At 42.6% G+C, this 25515-nt stretch overlaps 1 protein-coding gene across 4 annotated transcripts in view; it reads right to left on the bottom strand.

Moving 5' to 3' along the window:
- Positions 1-541: 541 nt before the first annotated feature.
- The window catches only part of LOC123771973 (basement membrane proteoglycan-like), a 206229-nt gene continuing 181255 nt past the window's right edge, over positions 542-25515 (bottom strand). For 2 of the 4 annotated variants that reach the window (XM_045764831.2, XM_069337894.1), the window contains one exon: positions 542-598. In XM_045764831.2, coding sequence (XP_045620787.2) covers positions 587-598 — 12 coding nt within the window. In that variant the 3' untranslated portion in view covers positions 542-586. Of the gene's footprint in view, positions 599-10238; positions 12286-25515 lie in introns of those variants that run through there. The other 2 variants (XM_069337892.1, XM_069337893.1) reach the window with 1 other exon arrangement.

Genomic DNA, 25515 nt, shown 5'->3' with positions numbered 1-25515 from the left:
AAGCCACATATATTGTATAGTTCATGTACACATGCAACACATCATGTATGGGTCATTTATAAATCCCACACATCATGTATGAGTCATTCATACATGCAACATATATTTAATGGTTATGTATACATGCCACATTATTTTTTTTCGTGTACACGTCGGAAACATCATGCATAAGCCACGTATGCATCCCACACATCATGTATGAGTCATGAATAAATACCATGCATAATGTATGAGCCGTGTATACTTCCTACACACACACACAATGTATGAGTCATGTATAGATCTTACACATCATGTATGAATCATGTCTACATCCCACACATCATGTATATCACGTTTACATCCCATATATCATCTATGAGTCATGTATACACCCCACACATCATGTATGTGTCATGTATACATCTTACACATCCATCATGTATGTGTCAAGTATACATCTTACACATCCATCATGTATGTGTCATGTATACATCTTACACATACATCATGTATGTGTCAAGTATATATATTCAAAATAAAGGGTAATAACTCTGCAACAAGAGATTGTTGATGTATTTCATACATGACACTGCTGGTATACTTTTCATACATCAATCTGCAAAAGAAAACAAACCATTATTAATACATATAAAATAGTATCGCGTGTTGAGACAGATCATTCTACCTATAAATTAGATTTAAGTATATTGAATTATATTTAAATCAATTTAATAAAGTAAACGAAAATAACCATATTTCAAGTTTAGAATATATGTATCTAATGAATGGAAATATTTCACCCCATCCGCATACTCAATGTCAACCTATCCTATCCAAATTTATCCTCACCAAAGTTTTTAGTTAGTTTAGTTCATTTATTATGGACCCCATGCCCATGCTGTGGGCGGTAGTGACCCCATGCCCATGCTGTGGGCGGTAGTGACCCCATGCCCATGCTGTGGGCGGTAGTGACCCCATACCCATCTTGTGGGTAGTAGTGGAAAAGGTCACAGAGGCACATAATGGGCTGGGTTTGGGGTTTTAATTGGCTCAGGGACTGAATCCCACAATTCATTTTGTCACATCAACAATGGGCTCGAGACCTACCACAAGTACAGTTTCTAAATTAAGGGGCCAAATAACGAGAAAATATTCGAAAATTATGAAATATAGTATAAAATGTTAAGCAAATCTCCGATTATTTGGCATCCAGGTCTTTTAAGTTTCAGCCCAATTTTTTTTTTTTTTTTTTAGATATATACAAGAGTTGTTACATTCTTGTACAGCCACTAGTACGCGTAGCGTTTCGGGTAGGTCCCTGGAATACGATCCCCGCCGCGAAGAATCGTTTTTTCATCCAAGTGCACATTTTACTGTTGCGTTAAACAGAGGCTACAGTTAAGGAATTGCGCCCAGTAAATCCTCCCCGGCCAGGATACGAACCCATGACATAGCGCTCGCGGAACGCCAGGCGAGTGTCTTACCACTACACCACGGAGACTGTTTAAGAATTGGATTTTATACGATTTAAAAAAAAGTTTTTGTTGATACGGAGAACAACTCCTATTAACTGGAACTGAGGGATAATGCAGTAATAAAGAGCTGTAAGCACCTGTCCGGTGCACAAAGATAAATAGTAGTAAGGAGGGTCCACAAAGTGGATATGCAGCTGGTGCCGTTAGAGCATTGCTGAGTAATACTTAATAACACAAATAATAATGAGTAAGTATGTTATTATGCTCTATTTTGTTATATATCATATAAATACATTGTCCAATGCTAATTTAATTTGCTAATTTTCAACCAATGTCAAACAATGTTTTTTTTTTTGGGGGGGGAGGGGAATTGTTCTTTTTTTATGCAGGCGATGAGTCACAATAACGTGGCTAAAGTATATTGACCAGACCACACACTAGAAGGTGGAGGGACGACGACGTTTCGGTCCGTCCTGGACCATTCTCAAGTCTATAGACTTGAGAATGGTCCACACACACACACATGAAATCCTTATAAATTGAAGGCATGAGAGTTAGATTGAACTCTCATGCCTTCAATTTATAAGGCTTTTATGTGTGTGTGTGTGGACCATTCTCAAGTCTATAGACTTGAGAATGGTCCAGGACGGACCGAAACGTCGTCGTCCCTCCACCTTCTAGTGTGTGGTCTGGTCAACAAAACAAATGTATTTGGAACTGTGCGCAAAAAATGAACAAAAATATTTTCGTGGCAACTCCGCATCGTAACCGGGCGCGCTACTGGCCCCGGGAACGTACGCCATGGTGACCAGGGATTGATGATGGCACGCACAAAGTTACGGACCCAATTGCGGCCAAAGTAAGTACAATTTTGAGTTTTTGTTCACATATCCATAATCAGGGAAGGATTTTTAACATTTTAAAGAAAAATCCAGAGAAATTATTTCCTGCACACAGGAGGGGGGATGACGTATTTGGAAGGCGAGCAGCACAGTGGTTAAAGCATTGGACGCCTCCTCCGGGCGACCCTCTACCAGTCACCCTGGCAGCACCAACGGCAGACGTTCCCTGGGTCCTTCTTAGACTCCCTGTCGTCGGTTCCCGGGCAGCACTTCTGCTCCCGAGTTAGGTCCACCACTCGCACCTTGGGACCTCCTCCATGCATTCCTCGAGCTCTTGAACCGGTTCACTTCACTGGGTAAGCCACTCTTGGGAGAGTCGCCGTCCGTCCTCGCTCCTCCTGAACTCTTGAAGTTCCCACTGAACGTTGGGCAAGGCAAGTGTCTGGGAGGTCCCTCCCTACGGAGATGTAGTGCCTCCTCCAGCATGTCGTCTCTGTCTGCTGCAGTTTTAAGGTCATTAATTCCTGCCTCCTTCACTCTGACCTTGAGCTCCAGATGGAGCATCGACATGAACGTTTCCATCACGATCAATTGCTTCAGGTCCTCCATCGTTTCCACCTCTTCGGCCTTCAGCCATCTGAGAAACTAGCGCTCCATGTCATGAGCAGTCTCAGCGTACGACCTTCCCGATGCTCTTGTGCACTCATGAAAGCGTTTCCGGTAGACCTCCGAAGTCAATCTATATGAGTGGAGCACCGCCTTCTTGATTGTGTCGTATCTAGTGCACTCCTAAATGGCTAACTTGTTATAAGCCTCTCTGGCTTCACCGGTCCGTCTGCTCTGTACCAATGCAGCCCAATCCTCTTCCGGCCATTCCTTCAATGTTGCTATCCTCTCAAAATGTTCGAAGAAAGCCTCCGCCTGTCGGAAAATCCGACACCATTTAATAATCATACAGATAATAGCTGTATTACCAACAAGTTACCCATAGAAAACGTAACTTGTAGTGGAATTACCGTCTAAAGAAAACGGGATATCATCACCACATACCATTATAAATTCACCAGCTATTCTGCTGGGAATTATTCTTAAATACATTAGTCTTTGGACTTTACCATCATAAAAACATCTTATATAAATTAACTTAATTATCAATATTAAAGTAGAGTAAATGTGACCCTTCTATCACTTTCTGAAATCTGGACAATGTAAGCCAGGCGTCAGAGTGAGGAAGGAGGGCAGCCATTGTTGTGTCACATCCGAGACGCGTGGAGCAAATTCGGCTCCTATCATATCTGGACAATGTCGGCCAGGCGTCAATAGTATGGAGTGTTAGACGCAGCCATTGTTGAGACTAGACCAGAGGCTCACACGGGAGCAAATTCGGCTCCTGTTAATTTTACTTGGACGTAGTGTTATGGAAACCAAGGGTGTACCATTTTCAACACGCTGTCAACAATTCAAGTTAAGTGTTCTTTCCGAAACCCATGTATCTTTCATTTATGGCCATTAATGTCATTATATAGGGTGACCCGGTTAGAGCACGTGGAAGCCTCAAACTAAAGGTAATTAAGCCAGGTCTTCAATGTTCCATGTACAGTATTTTCTCTGATATAGCTTGTCATATATAGGTATCTGGCTTTACAGCTAGCGCCCTTTTGACAGGTCAAGACGAGGAAGCAAGATTTTGTGCACCAGTTACTGGGTGATGGAAGCTACCTCAAAGAGGATAATTTGGTGTCTACACCCTAGTTGACACCCTGGTGGACTAGCCTGCTGTACTATAAGATAAGGAACCTCTTCAATGTATGTAGTTAATTCTGTAGTTTGATTGGCTGCATATATATTAATTTAATAAACCCCCCTAATGTGTAGAGGATCGATTTGTGAGATTATGAGATTATTGCAGAAATACAGTCCACTTATCATTATACAAATTGCTATCGAAGTATATAAATTAACGTAAATATAAATTCTATATATATTCATATAAATTAAATAAATATAAATCTCACAGGTCGGTTCCCACATTATTTGGTCATCTTCGAACCGGATGACGGATTATTTGATCCTTTGAACCCACATTTGGTCATCTTAGTACCGGATGAACCAGTTAACCAGTGGATTCATTAAATAAACTAGTGCAGTGTGATTTAAACAAAGCCAGTCAAGACGGCGGCGTTGACTCGTGCGAGTTCACGAGCCCCGCTCAGTTCAGTTAAGCCTTAGTCAGCGGTTTCATGCACACCCACAGATTTGGTGGCGGTTTCATGCACACCCACAGATTTGGTGGCGTGTTATTCTGTGAAATGACAGCGCTAATATAGAAGCCAGCCAAATTAGTGACTGTGTCTTCGCGATATTGTTCACGGATTTCGTGGTGTTACATTTCGCGAGAGATTATCTACGAATTTTGTGGACTTTATTTCGCGAGGTCACTAATAATATTTAATACTTCTAGATAATATTAGAAGTTTCATAGAGGCTAATTAAGAGGCTATTATCAATAATTGTGTATATTATTTCTCCAAAATAGAGAATTATTTAATATATATTGCACTAGTGATCACAGTATAATATTTACTAATTGCCAACCCACAACAGGATAGGATAATTACCATTGACTAGTTGAACTATTATTGTTCATCCTAGTCCCATTATTACCATAGTCAGTTGTACTATATTGATCAACCTAACACCATTAATGAATGGTCCAGACCCTATTTTGGGTGTAATTTTTATCAACTCGAGTTGAGTTGTGTACATATAATAAGTTACTTATGATCATTACACCTTTGAGTGATTAATTAGTGTCTCTACCATCCTAGGGTGATATAGAAGAGCTAACCTAAAGGTACTTCCAGTGACACTGGTTTATCACTCAAATCATTAGTGTGTATGATTGTATATATATAATGTGTATTAATTTTAAGTGCTAACCTCTAGTAGAGGTAGGATTATTGCCTAGTGAGTGCAGAATTTACCCTAGGCTATCATTAGAGTTTGTTCAGTATTATGAGCGACCCAAGTACAAGTCCCACCAGGCTTCACCAACTAGCTAGTATGGATAATGCTGGCAATGAGAAAACTGTCATACATCTAGTACTACAATTGCTGGATTTACCTCAACCTGATCAGACTGCTGACTCATTACAATCCTTCAGCATGGAGTTTGAGTCACTACTAAGAATATTCAGTCTTAAGGTTGATATAACTACTAGTGAATGGATGACCAAAGTAGTCCTTCAACGAAAATTGTCCAGCGATATACTAGATGAATTATATGCACATCAACATAACACCATCCTGACAGTACAGGACATCACTGAAGGTTTGCATTCCATCATAAACAAACGACGAGCAAATGAGGAAGTTAAAGCCTCATGCAAGCCTTCAGAAATAGAAAATAAGAGTCAATTAAAGGGTAAAACAACTACCCCAAATAAACATCAGTCAATTACTCAAACATCAATTTGCAGAAAATCTGACAATGCAGCAGCATCCTCCAAGCCTACTGTTACTAGTTCACCCAAACCGGTAACTTCCAAACGTGCAGTAGGCTGGGGGACATGTATGTTCTGCAAAAGGAAACATTCAACATACTGTTGTGCTAATTATCCAACCAGAGACACTCGTATGGAGCGACTCCAGGAATTAGGGAGATGTGCAAGGTGTCTCAAGTCACACAACATAGACTATTGTGATACCCAATTCAACACCTGCAACAGGTGTAGAAGAGGTAGGCACCATGCAGCACTGTGCAAATATACGAAATTAACGTATTCAAGACCCAAGGGGGAAGATAGCATTCCCACCACAGTACAATACTGCAAGGTGCAACAAACAAAGAGTGTCCAATCGGCAAAGTCTAAAGGTAATACGACTTTGCCTACTGCCCAAATTACCGTCCTGAATAAGAGGGCCAAGGTCCATACCCGTGGGTTGTTTGACCAAGGATCCCAAAGAACATATATCACTAAAAAGTTGGCAGATGAACTACAATTAAGGCCTGTAGCCCAGATGTCATTCAACATCTCAGGGTTTGTAACAGATGCAGGACCTCAAGTCTACCAGGTGGTACAACCATCAGTACGCTTAGGCAGGTACGTCTGTCGAGTACAAGCCATTGTGGTGGACAAAATACCAGTAGACCTACAAGTTCGAGGTCTGAGAGCAACAGCCAAATTCCTGAGAAATAGAGGAATAAAATTGGCAGATAATATTAAGTCTGATCACCTCACTGACTTCGGTCTCCTTGTAGGGACAGACTATTGTCATCGATTCATCGGTAGCCCTACTAAATATCAGGGTATAACCATGTTAAACTCTGCAGGAGGTAAATTACTCTCAGGCCCAGTATCAAGCCTGAGGAGACCTATGCCTGCAGATAAACAATACCAATAGAAATCTAAATTTGTCAGCTGATTATATTTCTCCAGTAGCATTATACTAAGGAGATTACAGCTGACTATACCAACAGAGGTTGATGCTAGTATCATCATTTAAAGCTGAAGATGAGTTCATGAGGCCTCAGTGGCAAATCAGTGAACAGTAGCTTAAACAGCTACAAGTCACTGCGACCAATGTCACTGAACCCACTGCAGTCTCAGAACTATACTTTACTTTAATGATGAGCTATTCAATCTTCTGAATCAATTAACTAAATTAAACCCCAATAAATCTGATGACTGATTTGATACATTTATTATTTAATCAAGATGTATTCCATGGGCCTCAGTGTTTATATATCAGTGACCAGTTACCTGAACAAACTTCAAGTTATATCTAATGTCACTGATCTCACTGCAGTCCCTGAATCATACTTGACTGTAGTACTTGATCACATTCAGTCTTCTGGGTTAAATAATATGTAATAAGGCTTGAATATTAGCCTTTCAAGAGTTGACAGGGAAATGAAATCGCATTAGACTTCTAACCCCTGCAACTCTAGTACGGGACATCCGTCCTGTACGAACAGACACACAAATGTGTGATTACTAACTACTAACATCAAATTAATTTAATAATTCGAAGGAGGAGTATCGGTGTTCGTCTGTTCTAAATAGGACTTCGACCCGTGAGCAGCCCCCTGGGGAATTATGTCGGAAAATCCGACACCATTTAATAATCATACAGATAATAGCTGTATTACCAACAAGTTACCCATAGAAAACGTAACTTGTAGTGGAATTACCGTCTAAAGAAAACGGGATATCATCACCACATACCATTATAAATTCACCAGCTATTCTGCTGGGAATTATTCTTAAATACATTAGTCTTTGGACTTTACCATCATAAAAACATCTTATATAAATTAACTTAATTATCAATATTAAAGTAGAGTAAATGTGACCCTTCTATCACTTTCTGAAATCTGGACAATGTAAGCCAGGCGTCAGAGTGAGGAAGGAGGGCAGCCATTGTTGTGTCACATCCGAGACGCGTGGAGCAAATTCGGCTCCTATCATATCTGGACAATGTCGGCCAGGCGTCAATAGTATGGAGTGTTAGACGCAGCCATTGTTGAGACTAGACCAGAGGCTCACACGGGAGCAAATTCGGCTCCTGTTAATTTTACTTGGACGTAGTGTTAAGGAAACCAAGGGTGTACCATTTTCAACACGCTGTCAACAATTCAAGTTAAGTGTTCTTTCCGAAACCCATGTATCTTTCATTTATGGCCATTAATGTCATTATATAGGGTGACCCGGTTAGAGCACGTGGAAGCCTCAAACTAAAGGTAATTAAGCCAGGTCTTCAATGTTCCATGTACAGTATTTTCTCTGATATAGCTTGTCATATATAGGTATCTGGCTTTACAGCTAGCACCCTTTTGACAGGTCAAGACGAGGAAGCAAGATTTTGTGCACCAGTTACTGGGTGATGGAAGCTACCTCAAAGAGGATAATTTGGTGTCTACACCCTAGTTATACCTGGTGGACTAGCCTGCTGTACTATAAGATAAGGAACCTCTTCAATGTATGTAGTTAATTCTGCAGTTTGATTGGCTGCATATATATTAATTTAATAAACCCCCCTAATGTGTAGAGGATCGATTTGTGAGATTATGAGATTATTGCAGAAATACAGTCCACTTATCATTATACAAATTGCTATCGAAGTATATAAATTAACGTAAATATAAATTCTATATATATTCATATAAATTAAATAAATATAAATCTCACAGGTCGGTTCCCACACCGCCTCCAGAGGTTCAAAGGTCGGTAGATCGCGCTCCCATACCTTGAGCTCGTCCTGGCGTGCAGGTATCGAGACTAACCGGCGCTCAACACGTCTCAACTCGACCTCCTTGTTCGCCTCTACCTCGGCTCGCCACATCTGTAGCTGAGCCTCGCGTTCCTTACATCACAGCTGTACCTCTCTCTCTCTCTCTCGCTCCTCATGCTGCAGCTGTGCCTCTCTCTCTCTTTCTCCTCTCGATGCAGCTGGGCCTCTAGTTGCATCTGCATTATCTTCAGTTGCACGCTCCTCCTGCTGCCACTGGACCCTCCGTTGCTTCCGCGTTCGTTCCAGGTCTTTCCCACACTGGTGGGAAAGACCTGGAGATAATGAAATAAAGACCTTTGTCCCAAGCAAAGCCTAGGACAGCTTTGCTTGGGACGGCCCTTCTTGGGGCGGCTCTTTCCCTGTCGTCTCCTCTCGAGCTGTGAGTTGTGCCATTATCTCCAATCGTTGCTCCGATACCTTAGACATCCTTAATCGGATGCCGAAGTGGTTCACCACTTGTTGGAGCTGGCCCTTAGTGCATTCTTCCAACACGCTCTCGTCTCTTGTCGCAATAAACTTACTTTATCCTCCTTCATCTCTATAACTGAGCAATAACACTAACACCACACTAATTACACTGTCACAGTCTCTGCACTACTGGGTAACACTGTCACTATTCACTGAGTTCACTAGCAACACTGTTCACGACACTGGTAACACCGTATTTGTACCCTGGCAACACTGTCTTCGAATTCTGGCAACACTGTCTTCGAAATTCGGCAAAACTGTCCTAGAAATCCTGGCAACACTGACCTAGAATCGTGGCAAGGTCGCAAATTTGTTACAAAGGGGGGGGGGATGGGGGCCTTACTGGTGTCTGTATCGGTACCTAAGATGAGGGCCACACCCCGACCATCACCATGGGTCTTTGCTCCCACACACCTGGGTGCCACTGATCTTCCTGGGAGCCCATCAGTTGAACCACGAGGTGGAACCGCTACTAGCGATCTGGCCTTGTCCCATGGAAGAATGAAGGAAGACTCAGTACTAACCTCAAGACATCACTTCATACAATTACAACACTTCTTCTGAGTCTTGCCTGCTGTAACAAAGTGGCCACAGGTCACTTGTCACACACCTGTGTCACTCAGCTACTAATAAGGTCACCATCTGGGTTTGTAACTCTGCATCCCAGCAATGCAGTTCAGTGGTTAAACTCTGTGTTGCCAGGCAATGATATGTTACAATGTTTACAGTGTTGATTCAGTATTACCAGCCTAGGGCACGTATCCATAAATATCAGTGTACTCAAATACTGCCAGTCACTAGGATATTTTCCATAATAAAAATAATAATGATCATCGTGTGGTGCACTTATATAATGCTCAAAGGGAGATGGAGGGCACACATAAACACATCAGTAAAATAATATGAAGTTTACTATAAGAAAACTACATTAAGCATATAAGGAAATAACACCTGGATAAATATATGAAATAGATGATCTGGAGAACGTTGGCAGCTCTCCTCTCGCTGCCTCTGGCAACTCAGACAGCTAAGCAAATTTAAATGGGGGACTCAGAGCCTCTTGAAGGGGGCTCCGACTCCGTCGACTGGCTCCGTTGACGTCGTCTGTTATGACGACGTCGACGGAGTATATAACTGAATTATAACTGTTATGGTTGAAGGCTGAAGAGAAACAATCTTCGTCCACATGGTTTTATTCTCAGCCAATCACAAGAACAACAAAACAAAAACTTTATCAGGTACATGAAATATTATTAACAAGATCATCAACAAAAGAGCATCTGCTCCAAACATGCTACCTCCAACATCTGTGGTACTCAATCCCAACATTCCTCCCCTTTTAAATCAACTCTACCCCTACAGGTTAAGTCTATCAGGCAGTCGTATAACTCTTCTTGATTTTCTCAACTGGGGTCCTGACCTGTTACTTCTGGGAAACATTCTTCTGAATTACTCCTTGTAGAGTCCATAGGGTTAACTGTATCCCCATTACCCTCTGTTGCCCCTTGCTCTGCCTCCCTGTCTCCTGCAGGTGCTGCTAACCCCTCTTTATTAGGATGGGTATCACTAGTTGCCCCACACCCACCTGAAGGGTCTTCAAAATTCCCTGAGAACCTTGGCATGAGCTGATCTGCATGCCTTTTCCAATTAATGTTCCCAAAACTCTGCACTGGGACAGTGAAATTCTTGCAGCCCAGGACTTCCCTAATTTTTCCTTCAACCCAAGGCTTTCCACTTCCAAAATTTCTTGCATATACTGCATCCCCCTCATTAAACAACAATTCCTCTCCCTGAGCCAACTGACTGGCCAAGCTAGTTACCGATTTCTCTTTATCGGGATCTTTCTTTACTGCTTCCATGTGCACTTTAAAATGCCTATTAAACAGTAATTCAGAAGGAGATTTACCAGTAGTAGAATGAACAGTTTTCCTTTGATTATATAAAAATCTACAAAGCCTTGTATTAATAGTACCTTCCATAAACCGCTTTAACCCTTCTTTCAAGGATCTCACTGCTCTCTCTGCTAGACCATTTGAAGAAGGATTATAGGGGGCAGGTGTTACATGTTTAATACCATTCTTTTCGAAAAAAAAATTCTCCATTTCCACAGAAACAAAATAAGGAGCATTGTCTGAGACAACCATGTCTGGCAATCCAAAATTACAAAATGTTTTCCTTAGCAGTTCACAAGTTACAGATGATGTGGTGGAATTACACACATGAACATCCAGAAATTTTGTGTATGAATCCACCACCACTAGGTAATATTTGTTATCCATAGGTCCTGCATAATCTATATGCAGTCTAGACCAGGGTTTTCCAGTACATGGCCAAGAAAGTACTGGGACCTGTGGTTTCTGATAATTCTTAAAGCAAATATGACAATTTTTTGTTACCTCAGCAATATCCTGGTCTATTTTTGGCCACCAAATCCAACTTCTAGCTTCTGCTTTTATAGCAATTATGCCATTATGGCCTACATGCAGCTGTTCCAAAATCTTACATCTTAGTTCCCCAGGCACCACCACTCTATTCCTATACAAGAGTACATTCTGGTGAATACTAGGGTCAACCTTTACTGCAGCATACTCTGACAATAATAAATTATCATTCCAACCATATTTGACATATTACATCAACAGATTTAATTTGGGATCTCTACCAGTTGCCTTCCTCGATCCCACGCTATCTTCTCCAGGAGTAGTAATACTGGCTGACCTACAGCCTACTCTAGTACTAACATAATAAGAAATACACTAATGATATATATATATATGTATTGGGCATACCTAGCCTAGTCATCAAGGGGAAAATGGGAGGGAAATATTGATCTAGCTTAATCACTCCTGTCCATCGATGCCTGACCTCCGATGGTAAAAGATACACGGTTCCCCGGTCGCTCCTCGGCGTTCTGGTTGCATGTCACAGGTCCCCAGACGGTGTGGAGAAATCGCATCTTCGCTGTATCTATTCCCTGGATTCAGGTCTTCCAAACTGGTCCAACCAGTAGTCACTGAGCATGTCACTGTCCACACTCGCTCCTTCAACGAGACGCTTTCTCTTGGATCCGGATGCGATGTCTTCCCTCCTGAACTTCAATAGATGTGACCCAATCACAGCAGCATTGCATGTCGTACCAGGGAAGGACCCCGCAGGCTATCAGAACTTGCTCTCCCAGTATTACTGCACGCCTTCCGTCACAGGCTAACTGTTATGGTTGGAGGCTGAAGAGAAACAATCTTCGTCCACATGGTTTTATTCTCAGCCAATCACAAGAACAACAAAACAAAAACTTTATCAGGTACATGAAATATTATTAACAAGATCATCAACAAAAGAGCATCTGCTCCAAACATGCTACCTCCAACATCTGTGGTACTCAATCCCAACATTCCTCCCCTTTTAAATCAACTCTACCCCTACAGGTTAAGTCTATCAGGCAGTCGTATAACTCTTCTTGATTTTCTCAACTGGGAGTCCTGACCTGTTACTTCTGGGAAACATTCTTCTGAATTACTCCTTGTAGAGTCCATAGGGTTAACTGTATCCCCATTACCCTCTGTTGCCCCTTGCTCTGCCTCCCTGTCTCCTGCAGGTGCTGCTAACCCCTCTTTATTAGGATGGGTATCACTAGTTGCCCCACACCCACCTGAAGGGTCTTCAAAATTCCCTGAGAACCTTGGCATGAGCTGATCTGCATGCCTTTTCCAATTAATGTTCCCAAAACTCTGCACTGGGACAGTGAAATTCTTGCAGCCCAGGACTTCCCTAATTTTTCCTTCAACCCAAGGCTTTCCACTTCCAAAATTTCTTGCATATACTGCATCCCCCTCATTAAACAACAATTCCTCTCCCTGAGCCAACTGACTGGCCAAGCTAGTTACCGATTTCTCTTTATCGGGATCTTTCTTTACTGCTTCCATGTGCACTTTAAAATGCCTATTAAACAGTAATTCAGAAGGAGATTTACCAGTAGTAGAATGAACAGTTTTCCTTTGATTATATAAAAATCTACAAAGCCTTGTATTAATAGTACCTTCCATAAACCGCTTTAACCCTTCTTTCAAGGATCTCACTGCTCTCTCTGCTAGACCATTTGAAGAAGGATTATAGGGGGCAGGTGTTACATGTTTAATACCATTCTTTTCGAAAAAAAAATTCTCCATTTCCACAGAAACAAAATAAGGAGCATTGTCTGAGACAACCATGTCTGGCAATCCAAAATTACAAAATGTTTTCCTTAGTAGTTCACAAGTTACAGATGATGTGGTGGAATTACACACATGAACATCCAGAAATTTTGTGTATGAATCCACCACCACTAGGTAATATTTGTTATCCATAGGTCCTGCATAATCTATATGCAGTCTAGACCAGGGTTTTCCAGTACATGGCCAAGAAAGTACTGGAACCTGTGGTTTCTGATAATTCTTAAAGCAAATATGACAATTTTTTGTTACCTCAGCAATATCCTGGTCTATTTTTGGCCACCAAACCCAACTTCTAGCTTCTGCTTTTATAGCAATTTTGCCATTATGGCCTACATGCAGCTGTTCCAAAATCTTACATCTTAGTTCCCCAGGCACCACCACTCTATTCCTATACAAGAGTACATCCTGGTGAATACTAGGGTCAACCTTTACTGCAGCATACTCTGACAATAATAAATTATCATTCCAACCATATTTGACATATTACATCAACAGATTTAATTTGGGATCTCTACCAGTTGCCTTCCTAATAGTCTGGGATGAAATATCCTCAGAAGACATAGATTCCACCAGGTTAACATACTCCACTGGAATACTGGAATTTAATTCTTCTGTTTCAGGCAATCTACTTAATGCATCATGGAGTTGGGCTCTAGCTGCCGTGAGGTGAGGACGTGTCGCCTGGCCTCTCCAGTAGTTTGGGGTATTGCCGCTTTCGTCGGCAGGGGGGTGTGGGTGTCTCTACCCTTCCTGCTGTTCCTGGTTAGTGTGGACGTGGCGCTTTTGTGATGGGTGGCCATCTTTTCCCTGTTGTGAGGGTAAACTCCGTGAGATTGGAGTTTACTGGCCGTGCAGGATACCCTATTGTTGAGATAGTCATGTATGACATGCTCCATGTCCCGGTCATGGAAATTTATGATGTTGAGCTGGTAACTGTTCGCCGTGTGTTCATCAAGTTTGTGGGAGAAGCGACGTACCGTGACTTTCTCCGACAGTACGAGGGACGTACCTTGCAACTGCAGGATGGCACCGGATCTGTGGCCATTTTGGATCGAAGCGGTGCCGTGACGTATGTGAGTGTCCATGGGGCCCCTATGGAGTTTCCTGAGACCCTCCTCCAGCGTTTCTTCCAGAGGTTTGGAACCGTCGTAAGTGTGCGGATGCACACGCTGTCTTCTGGAAAGTATACGGGTGTGAAGACCAACATTCGAACCCTCGGGATGCACCTCAGGATGGACATTCCCTCCTCTGTCCGGCTTTTAGGGTACTATGTGCGGGTGTATTATGCCCGGCAACCCCGTACTTGTTTCCAGTGTGGTATGTTGGGGCATCAGGCTGCCGGGTGCACTGCGGCTCCGGTTGCTCCTGTCAACTTGTTCCGGGAAGAGGATTTTCCGCCGCTCCCTCTGGAGGAGGACTCCGGGGATGAGGAGGTGAGCATCCCATTAGCTGTGGCCGCTCCCTCTGCGTCGCCCAACATTCCTCCGGTTGTTGCAGTCCCTCCTCCGGGTATTGCAGTGTCGTCAGATGGTCTGCCTGCTCCTGTCAATGTCCCTGCTGCATCCTGTGGTCCTTCCTGGTGCTCACTGTGAGGTGTCGCCGTCTTCTCCCTCGTCTTCCTCTGCAGCGCCTGGCCCTGTGTCCTTGCCTAGGGTCCCAGCTGTGCTGGGTGCTGGGGTGGATGCGGAGCCTCCTGCTGTGTGTGGCCCAGTTCCCCCTGTGGTAGAGGCTGCTGCCGTTCTGCGTCGGGCGTCGGTACGTCCGACTAGTGGTACCCGTGTTTCTGGGTTCGCTTCCTGCTCTGACGATATCTGGCCCGAGCCCAACGCAAATGTTCCTGGCGTTCGTCTTCTGCCTGGACCAATGTTGGTGACTTCAGTGACTGTGGGTCTTCGGGTGTTGACGGTGTGGATCCGGATACGTCGATGTCTCCACGGTTAGTGGTGGCGGAAGTCCATGTGCCTGCTGGTGCTGGTGCCCGCATCTCAGACGTGCCTTCTGTTCCTTCACCGCCAGGGGACTCTTCGCAGTGGGGGGTGGTGGCTTCCGCTGCCAGGGATGGTGTGGATATTGGTGCTGGGCGTGGCCTGGTAGTGACATTATGGAAGGATGCGCGCCGTCCGGGTTTCCTGCAGTCGTCGGGTGATGTGCCCGTGGCCGCTGGTGCCCCTGTGGTGGTGCCCTCTGTCAAGTTCACTCGTGTGAGGATGCACATTGGGACCCTTGGGGACGTGTTGCCGCCGTCTGTGATGCCGCCGGGTCACTGGACAGCGATTGCTGAGTTAATGCTGTCTGATGAGGTGGAGAACTTTCATGGTGGGCAGGTTCCCTGTATGTGGGGGCGAGTGGCAACTACTCGCCTCATAAGTAATACCATCTGGGTCCCTTGTTTGCGGGTGTTTGTTGCCAAGGTTCCGGATGTTCTGGCGTCCCCGGTAGATGGACTAGGCCCTTGGCGGTGGTTGCTCTGGGAAGCGTTCAATGTATTGTTCCCACAGGCTATGTTCCCGGGCAAGTTTGTACACTGATTTCCTATTTATTTGCTTTATGCAGTGCTGTGTGCCCCTCTGGCTGTTTGTTTTCCCTATTGTATTCGGAGCCCGTGCCTCTCCCTTTGTTTGTTGCAAGGCCGGTGGTTTGGTGTGCGTGTTCTTGTTCATGTCTTTGTTTTTGTGTTGTTACTTTGCACTGTGTGTTATATTTATGCCATACATGTTGTATTGTTTTTTATTTTTATTTTTTTTTATTTCTGACTTGTTGTATGTTATGATTTTCTTGTGTTATATTTCATGTTGTACTTCATGATGTGCTTGTTTATCGGTCCTTTCTGCCGGTGCTTCTGTTTGATTTGTTTCTTATGTTACTATGTTTTGTTTTCTTGTCTTTATTTGCTTGCCTTGATTGATTGTTTATATTGTTTTACATTTTGTGTTAGATGTATATGGTATCTGTTATGGTATCTGTGCATGGGGGTCTACCACTGCAAACCACCTTAAGCCCATCATCACACAGCAAAAATCTGCTATCAGAATAATAACTAACTCTGCTTTCAGACAACACTCAGCTCCCTTGTTTAAATCCCTAAACTTGCTAAATATTAACTCCCTCCACACATTCTCTTGTGTCAACTACATTTACAAAACCCTGTTCTTAAATGCAAACCATGCTCTGAAACTCTCCCTGGACAGATGTAATAGGACCCATTATCACCACACCAGAAATAAATATCTCTTTGATATCCCCAGGGTCAAACTTAATCTGTGTAAACACTCTATGCAAATTAAGGGACCTAGTCTATGGAACTCACTCCCTAGTGAATTGAAAAACTGTAAAACTTTTGCCTTATTTAAAAGCAAAACCAAAAAGTACCTAACTTCATCTTCTTAGTTTCCTACACTGAGCTTTAAATTTGCTCTGTACCTAGTGTTACCCAATCTCCTAATATTTATGTAACATCAAACAACCTTATCATTGTGTTCATTGCTGTCTTCTTTTATGTGCTAGCCATATGCTGTATTGTGACTACCAATTTTTGTCAACTACCATTCAAGCTGTCATTGCAATCAATCTTATATTGTTTCTGCTGTATTGTGCCTACCAATTTGTTGTCAACTACCATTTTAAGCTGTCATTGCAATCAATCATAGCTACCTATGTGCTTTAATATACTGTACCTATAATTTTCTCTCATCTTCTTTTTTTTTCATTCCATGTAATCTGTTATCATTTTTTGTCTATAAATTTTGCAAGTATTTACCTCCTTAAAATTTTCTTAGATTAAGGACCTGCCCGAAACGCTGCGCGTGCTAGTGGCTTTACAAGACTGTAATTACCATATTTGTATCCTCACATTCCTTATGTACATTCTTGTATATGCATAAATAAATAAATAAATAAATAAATAAATAAATGTATGCTGTGTTTCTCATGCGTTTCTCCAGTTTTGCTAATTGTCGTGCTGTGCTGTCGGGCCGGTGGTTTTTTGTTTTGTTTTGTTATGTTTCCTATGTTGTTTTATTGTATTTATTGTATTTAACTTGCATGCTTGCATGTAAAAATAAAAATAAAAAATAAAAAAACTTAATGCATCAGCTACTACATTATCCTTGCCTGGCTTAAACTCTAAATCATACTCAAACTGCGAGAGTAGTAATGCCCATCTTTGAATTCTAGCATTAGCATTAACTGGAATCTGCTTACCTCTGCCGAACAATCCTAGCAGGAGATTATGGTCTGTTCTAGCAAGAAATTTCCTCCCCAGCAGAAAATACCTCAGTTTTTTTTACAGCATATACCAAAGCTAAGGCATCTTTATCTAACTGAGAATAATTCTGTTCCGCAGGAGATAATTTCTTGCTAGCAAAATATACTACTTTATCCTGACCATCTACTTCCTGTAATAATACACAACCCACTCCTACTGGGGAAGCATCTACCTCCAGTTTTAACGGGAGTCTACCAGTAAAATTAGTGAGCACTGGAGAATTGATCAATTCCTGCTTAATATTCCTGAAGGCATTTTCCTCTCTTGCTGCCCACTTAAATCTAGCCCCTTTTTTCAACAATTCATACAAAGGTGCTAATTTTGTTGAAAAGTTCTTCACGAACTTACAAAAATATGTAACCATCCCCACAAAAGTCTGTACTTCCCCAACTGATGTTAGGGCTGGGGCATCTACTATTGCCGCTACATTTTTGTGAGAAGGAGCAAAGTCCTTACCTGAAATATGGTACCCCATAAATTCAATGGCCTTGGTCTTCAACGTTACTTGTTTTTCCCTTATTAATCTTCACATTGTGCTCTTGCAAAAGATTAAAAACTTGTTCTAATCTAGCATCATGCACTTTCTCATTCTCTCCACATAGAATAATGTCATCTAAAAAACTAGCCACACCTTCAATGTTTACTAACAACTGGGACATGAATCTCTGAAAAATTGCTGGAAACGAGGAGAGTCCAAAAGAACTCTAAAGAAGTGTGCTAGTGTGCTCTAAAGAAGAAGGATAGGGGTATCAGGCCCATTGCCGTTGGCAACACCCTCTGACGCCTCGTAGCTAAAGCTGCAGTGAGATCTATCAGCCAGGAAGCAACCACCTTGCTGAAACCTCATCAGCTCGGGTTTGGGATTCCCCTAGGATGTAAAGCTGTAGCACATGCAGCGCGGGCTTATAAATGTGAAATAATCCCCCACAACCCAGACATCACTGGGCAAATACAAAATGTTCTTTCAGACATTCTCCTTGTCGAGCCACCGGACTGCACTCTCCTGGGTGCCCCCATTGGCCCACGAGCAATCGAGGAGGTCCTGGCTGCAAAAATCACTGATCTAAAGAGAATGCTGGACAGGATTGACAAGATTGATGCCCATGATGCTCTCTTTCTCCTCACAAGATGCCTGTCTCTCCCTAAGTTGATCTACTTTCTGAGATGTTCTCCATCCTATAGCAGCCCTAAGTTAAATGTGTATGACACCCTTCTGACGTCCATGCTGGTGAAAGTCCTGAACCTGTCATTGGACGACTCTCAGTGGGAGTAAGCAACCCTTCCTGTAAGACTCGGCGGCCTTGGTGTCCGCACAGCCTCCAAAATTGCTATACCAGCCTTCCTTTCCTCCTCCCACGCATCGCACGACCTCATCAGAGATATCTTACCTGCAACCCTAAGAGATTCAGCAGGAATACACGATCCTGCTTTCACTGAATGTTCAAATCAGTGGGATGTTCTTGCAGCCCCAGCAACCATTATAGAGCCAACAAAACAACACAAACAGTCCGGCTGGGACCACCCTCTAGTGGAAAAAGTAGCTGATGCCATGCTCAGCGCCACAACATCAGACAAGGAGAAAGCCCGCCTCAGAGCAGTGCGTGCCCCCCATGCAGGAGACTTCCTCCTGGCAGTACCCATGTCAGCAATGGGCACGCGCCTAGATCCAGAATCCCTTCGTGTAGCAGTGGCCCTCGGCCTTGGTGCCCTAATTCACACTGAATACAAGTGTATTTGCAACAGGGTGGAAGCAGATCAATACGGACTGCATGGGTTGCATTGCGGAAGCACAAAGGGCTGGCATGCAAGACACAACGAGGTCAATGACATCATCAAGAGAAGCCTCGTCTCAGCTAGGTGCCCAGTGGAGAGAGAACCTCGCATCCTAGGGGTCCAAAACCCGGATTTCCCCGCACTTCGCCTTGATGGCATCACCATATACTCATGGAAGGAGGGTAGACAGTTGGTGTGGGACTACACATGTGTATTCACCCTGGCTGACACCTATGTACACTTCGGAGCTGATCAAGCAGGTGGGGCGGCCAACCACAGGGAAACAGCAAAATCACTCAAGTACAGGCGACTGGAAGGTCAATACCTCTTTGTTCCCATAGCGTCTGAGACGCATGGCCCCTGGGGAAAGAGTGCCTTGGGATTTCTCAAGGAATTGGGTTCCAAGCTCATTGACGTCACCAGACCCAAGGGCTTCCAGTTTTTTGTTTCGGCGCCTCAGTGTGGCGATCAAGAGGGGAAATGCTTGCTGCATCGTCGGTTCCTTTCCAGAAGCAGAGGAGCTTCGAAAGATCCATAACCTTTAGGCATTTGTCTTGTATTTTTTGTAACCTTTAAATACACAATAAAGCAAAAAAAAAAAAAAAAAGGAAGGGGGTGGTAGGAGAAAAGCACACAGAAACTGTATTGGAGGGGACCTACATTCCCTCCAATGCGTTATGTGTGGTTTCCTCCGAGGCTATGGGTCCCCCTTCTTCCAATCAGAGGTGGTACTCCCTTCCCTATTAAATATATATATATATATATATATGAATGAAAACTCACACCCCAGAAGTGACTCGAACCCATACTCCCAGAAGCAACGCAACTGGTAACTACGGGGCGCCTTAATCTGCTTGACCATCACGGCCGTCAAAAGGAAGTGATAGCCGAGGCTATTTGAGCCACTTCCCCGACGGCAACTCGGATGGTAATCTTGGGCATAGCATTTCACCAAATCACCTCATTCTTTGGGGCACACGTGAGGAACACAAATGCAAACAAGCCTGAATGGTCCCCAGGACTATATGCGAATGAAAACTCACACCCCAGAAGTGACTCGAACCCATACTCCCAGAAGCAACGCAACTGGTAACTACGGGGCGCCTTAATCCGCTTGACCATCACGGCCGTCAAAAGGAAGTGATAGCCGAGGCTGTTTGAGCCACTTCCCCGACGGCAACTCGGATGGTAATCTTGGGCATAGCATTTCACCAAATCACCTCATTCTTTGGGGCACACGTGAGGAACACAAATGCAAACAAGCCTGAATGGTCCCCAGGACTATATGCGAATGAAAACCATTCTTTTCTGGGGGACCATTCAGGCTTGTTTGCATTTGTGTTCCTCACGTGTGCCCCAAAGAATGAGGTGATTTGGTGAAATGCTATGCCCAAGATTACCATCCGAGTTGCCGTCGGGGAAGTGGCTCAAATAGCCTCGGCTATCACTTCCTTTTGACGGCCGTGATGGTCAAGTGGATTAAGGCGCCCCGTAGTTACCAGTTGCGTTGCTTCTGGGAGTATGGGTTCGAGTCACTTCTGGGGTGTGAGTTTTCATTCGCATATAGTCCTGGGGACCATTCAGGCTTGTTTGCATTTGTGTTCCTCACGTGTGCCCCAAAGAATGAGGTGATTTGGTGAAATGCTATGCCCAAGATTACCATCCGAGTTGCCGTCGGGGAAGTGGCTCAAATAGCCTCGGCTATCACTTCCTTTTGACGGCCGTGATGGTCAAGCGGATTAAGGCGCCCCGTAGTTACCAGTTGCGTTGCTTCTGGGAGTATGGGTTCGAGTCACTTCTGGGGTGTGAGTTTTCATTCGCATATAGTCCTGGGGACCATTCAGGCTTGTTTGCATATATATATATATATATATATATATATATATATATATACATATATATATATATATATATATATATATATATATATATATGTCGTACCTAGTAGCCAGAACTCACTTCTCAGCCTACTATGCAAGGCCCGATTTGCCTAATAAGCCAAGTTTTCATGAATTAATTGTTTTTCGACAACCTAACCTACCTAACCTAACCTAACCTAACTTTTTCTGCTACCTAACCTAGCCTAACCTATAAAGATAGGTTAGGTTAGGTTAGGTAGGGTTGGTTAGGTTCGGTCATATATATACGTTAATTTTAATTCCAATAAAAAAAAATTGACCTCATGCATAATGAAATCGGTAGCTTTATCATTTCATAAGAAAAAAATTAGAGAAAATCTATTCATTCAGGAAAACTTGGCATATTAGGCAAATTTGGCCTTGCATTGTAGGCCGAGAAGTGCATTCTGGCTACTAGGTACGACATATATATATATATATATATATATATATATATATATATATATATATATATATATATATATATATATATATATATATATATGTCGTACTTAGTAGCCAGAACGCACTTCTCAGCCTACTATGCAAGGCCCGATTTGCCTAATAAGCCATTTTTTCATGAATTAATGTTTTCTCGACTACCTAACCTACCTAACCAAACCTAACCTAACTTTTTCGGCTACCTAACCTAACCTAACCTATAGAGATAGATTAGGTTAGGTTAGGTAGGGTTGGTTAGGTTCGGTCATATATCTACGTTAATTTTAACTCCAATAAAAAAAATTGACCTCATACATAATGAAATGGGTAGCTTTATCATTTCATAAGAAAAAATTTAGGGAAAATAAATTAATTCAGGAAAACTTGGCTTATTAGGCAAATCGGGCCTTGCATAGTAGGCTGAGAAGTGCGTTCTGGCTACTAGGTACGACATATATATATATATATATATATATATATATATATATATATATATATATATATATATATATATATATATATATATATGTCGTACCTAGTAGCCAGAACTCACTTCTCAGCCTACTATGCAAGGCCCGATTTGCCTAATAAGCCAAGTTTTCATGAATTAATGTTTTTTCGTCTACCTAACCTACCTAACCTAACCTAACCTAGCTTTTTTTGGCTACCTAACCTAACCTTACCTATATATATAGGTTAGGTTAGGTTAGGTAGGGTTGGTTAGGTTCGGTCATATATCTACGTTAATTTTAACTCCAATAAAAAAAAATTGACCTCATACATAGTGAAAAGGGTAGCTTTATCATTTCATAAGAAAAAAATTATAGTAAATATAATAATTCAGGAAAACTTGGCTTATTAGGCAAATCGGGCCTTGCATAGTAGGCTGAGAAGTGCGTTCTGGCTACTAGGTACGACATATATATATATATATATATATATGTCGTACCTAGTAGCCAGAATGCACTTTTTGGCCTACTATGCAAGGCCCGATTTGCCTAATAAGCCAAGTTTTCCTGAATTAATATATTTTCTCTAATTTTTTTCTTATGAAATGATAAAGCTACCCATTTCATTAAGTATGAGGTCAATTTTTTTTTTGTTGGAGTTAAAATTAACGTAGATATATGACCGAACCTAACCAACCCTACCTAACCTAACCTAACCTATCTTTTTAGGTTACGTTAGGTTAGGTAGCCGAAAAAGTTCGGTTAGGTTAGGTTAGGTAGGTTAGGTAGTCGAAAAACAATTATTTCATGAAAACTTGGCTTATTAGGCAAATCGGGCCTTGTATAGTAGGTTGAGAAGTGAGTTCTGGCTACTAGGTACGACATATATATATATATATATATATATATATATATATATATATATATATATATATATATATATATATGTCGTACCTAGTAGCCAAAACGCACTTTTCAGCTTACTATGCAAGGCCCGATTTGCCTAATAAGCCAAGTTTTCCTGAATTAATATATTTTCTCTAATTTTTTTCTTGTGAAATGATAAGGAAGCCATCTCTTGGCAATTCCACGACCAAGAGATGGCTTCCTGAACCTTGCAGGAATTAACCTCACTGAGGACCAAGTCACTCTCCTAAATCTGGGCATAAACTGTCATGTTATGTCCAGACCGAGTGAAATGGCCCGGAAAGTAGAGTTGGAAATTCTGTTGGACGACATATTCGACCTCGAGACACAAAAGAAGGTCACTACCAAAGATACCTTACAAGCAGAACTTATTGCAGAAGGAGGAAAGAATCGAGGCAACTACAGAAGCACCATACTGTCCCCCGAGCTTAAAGTGGCAGCTAAAAGCCTTCGTGAGAACAAGGAGATAGTTGTCAGGAGAGGTGACAAGTCGCCAATATATGTCATTCTTAAAAAAGACGAATATCTGGCGAAAATGAACATCATATTCTCTGACCAAACTAAGTTCCAAAGGGTAACGAAGGACACTACAGCCGAATTAAAAGCAAAGGTCAACAAACTGATCGAAACTGTGAACGCCAAGAAATCCGGACTCCACCTGCCAAAGATCATTGGGGAATATAAACCTGGATATGCGTATGGAAATGTCAAGACGCACAAGCCTGGAAACCCACTTCGGCCAATCATTAGCCAGATACCCACACCCACGTACAGACTGGCGAAGCGACTCAACGGCCTGCTGACTCCTTATGTTCCTTGCGCCTTCAGCCTGAAGTCTCCAAAGGAATTTGTGGACTTATTGCGGGGCACACGGGCCACAGGGATAAGAGCCTCGTTGGACGTAGAATCGCTGTTTACCAACGTACCTGTGGACGAGACAATCGGAATGATAGCCGACAGAGTGTATCGTGATCCAGCCTGTACTCCTCTTGACATGCCAGAAAGTATTCTGAGGAAACTACTCCAAGCTTGTACTAAAGAGGCACCCTTCTTGAGCCCGGATGGGCACATGTATAAGCAAGTAGATGGGGTCGCCATGGGTTCTCCCCTAGGTGTCCTGTTTGCAAACTTCTACATGGGTACCATCGAGCAAAAAGTCTTAGTCGACATGAACTTGAAACCGGCCATATACTGCAGGTATGTTGACGACATTTTTACACAGGTACCTGATGTCAGACATCTGCAGGAGCTGAAGGAGGCATTTGAGCAGAGTTCCGTGCTGCGTTTCACTTACGAGACGGAAAAGGATGGGAAGCTGCCTTTTCTAGATGTAACAGTCATGGAAAAGGGCGGAGGTTTCCACACTGCAGTCTACACTAAGGAAACAAACATAGGAATGTGCCTAAATGCCAACAGCGACTGCCCTGACAGGTACAAGAGGAGTGTTGTTAACGCATACGTCGACCGTGCTCTCAGCCACAGCTCAGAATGGAAGCAAGTCGACGAAGAACTCTGTAGGGTAAGGCAGGTCCTAGTCAATAACGGCTTCTCCAATGGTTTCATCGAAGACATCATAAGAAGGAAAGTGAAAAGCCATGCAACCTCTGAAGAGACAACTAACACAACACCTATACCCCCTATTAGACTATTTTACAGGAACTTCTTTTCCACAGCTCATAAAACGGAGGAAAGGGTCCTGAAAGATATTGTTAATAGAAACGTTATCCCTACAGACAAAAATCAGAGGATACAACTGACGATTTACTATAAAACCAGAAAAACGGCCAGCCTACTCATGAGAAACTCTCCAGACACAAAACAGAACGCTTTAAAAGAGACTAACGTCGTCTATGCCTTCAAATGCCCACTTGGGGACTGTAAGCTCCAAAAAACCCAGTATATAGGCAAGACAACAACATCTCTTTCTAGGCGTTTAACGATGCATAAGCAACAGGGCTCCATTAAGGAACATATAATCTCTTCCCATAACCAAACCATCGCCAGAGAAATCCTAGTAAACAACACAGAAATCATCGATAGATACAGCGATAGCAGGCGGCTTGACGTTTACGAGGCACTACACATCAAGAAGTCAACACCAGCAATCAACAGCCAATTATTGCACAACTATATTCTACCCACCTCAAGACTCCGCTCCAATATAGAAGCATCAAGAAATATGGACCAATAGGCTTTCTACAAACACTTCTATTCAATACCCATTGTTTCTGTTCTGTCTTGTGTTGATACTTTTAATACCCTATTAATATCTCCTCTTGTTCTGTCTTGTGTTAATGCCACATCACCCCTCCCACCTCACTCAAATGTACATATAAAATCAGAGATACGTAAGTTCTAATCAGTTGTGTATTTGTGAAGTCTTTGAAAATGTAATAAGTTTTACGAAACACGCCCGTGTCGCGTCAGACTAGAAATAAAAATGAATTTTGGAGAAGTGATTTTTGATTTACCTCCAACAGTGAAGCGTAAT

Source organism: Procambarus clarkii, chromosome 38 (assembly GCF_040958095.1).
Source record: "Procambarus clarkii isolate CNS0578487 chromosome 38, FALCON_Pclarkii_2.0, whole genome shotgun sequence".
NCBI classification, from domain to species: Eukaryota; Metazoa; Arthropoda; class Malacostraca; order Decapoda; family Cambaridae; genus Procambarus; species Procambarus clarkii.
Note: the sequence above shows the minus strand (reverse complement) of the source record. Positions and strands in the feature narration are given on the sequence as shown.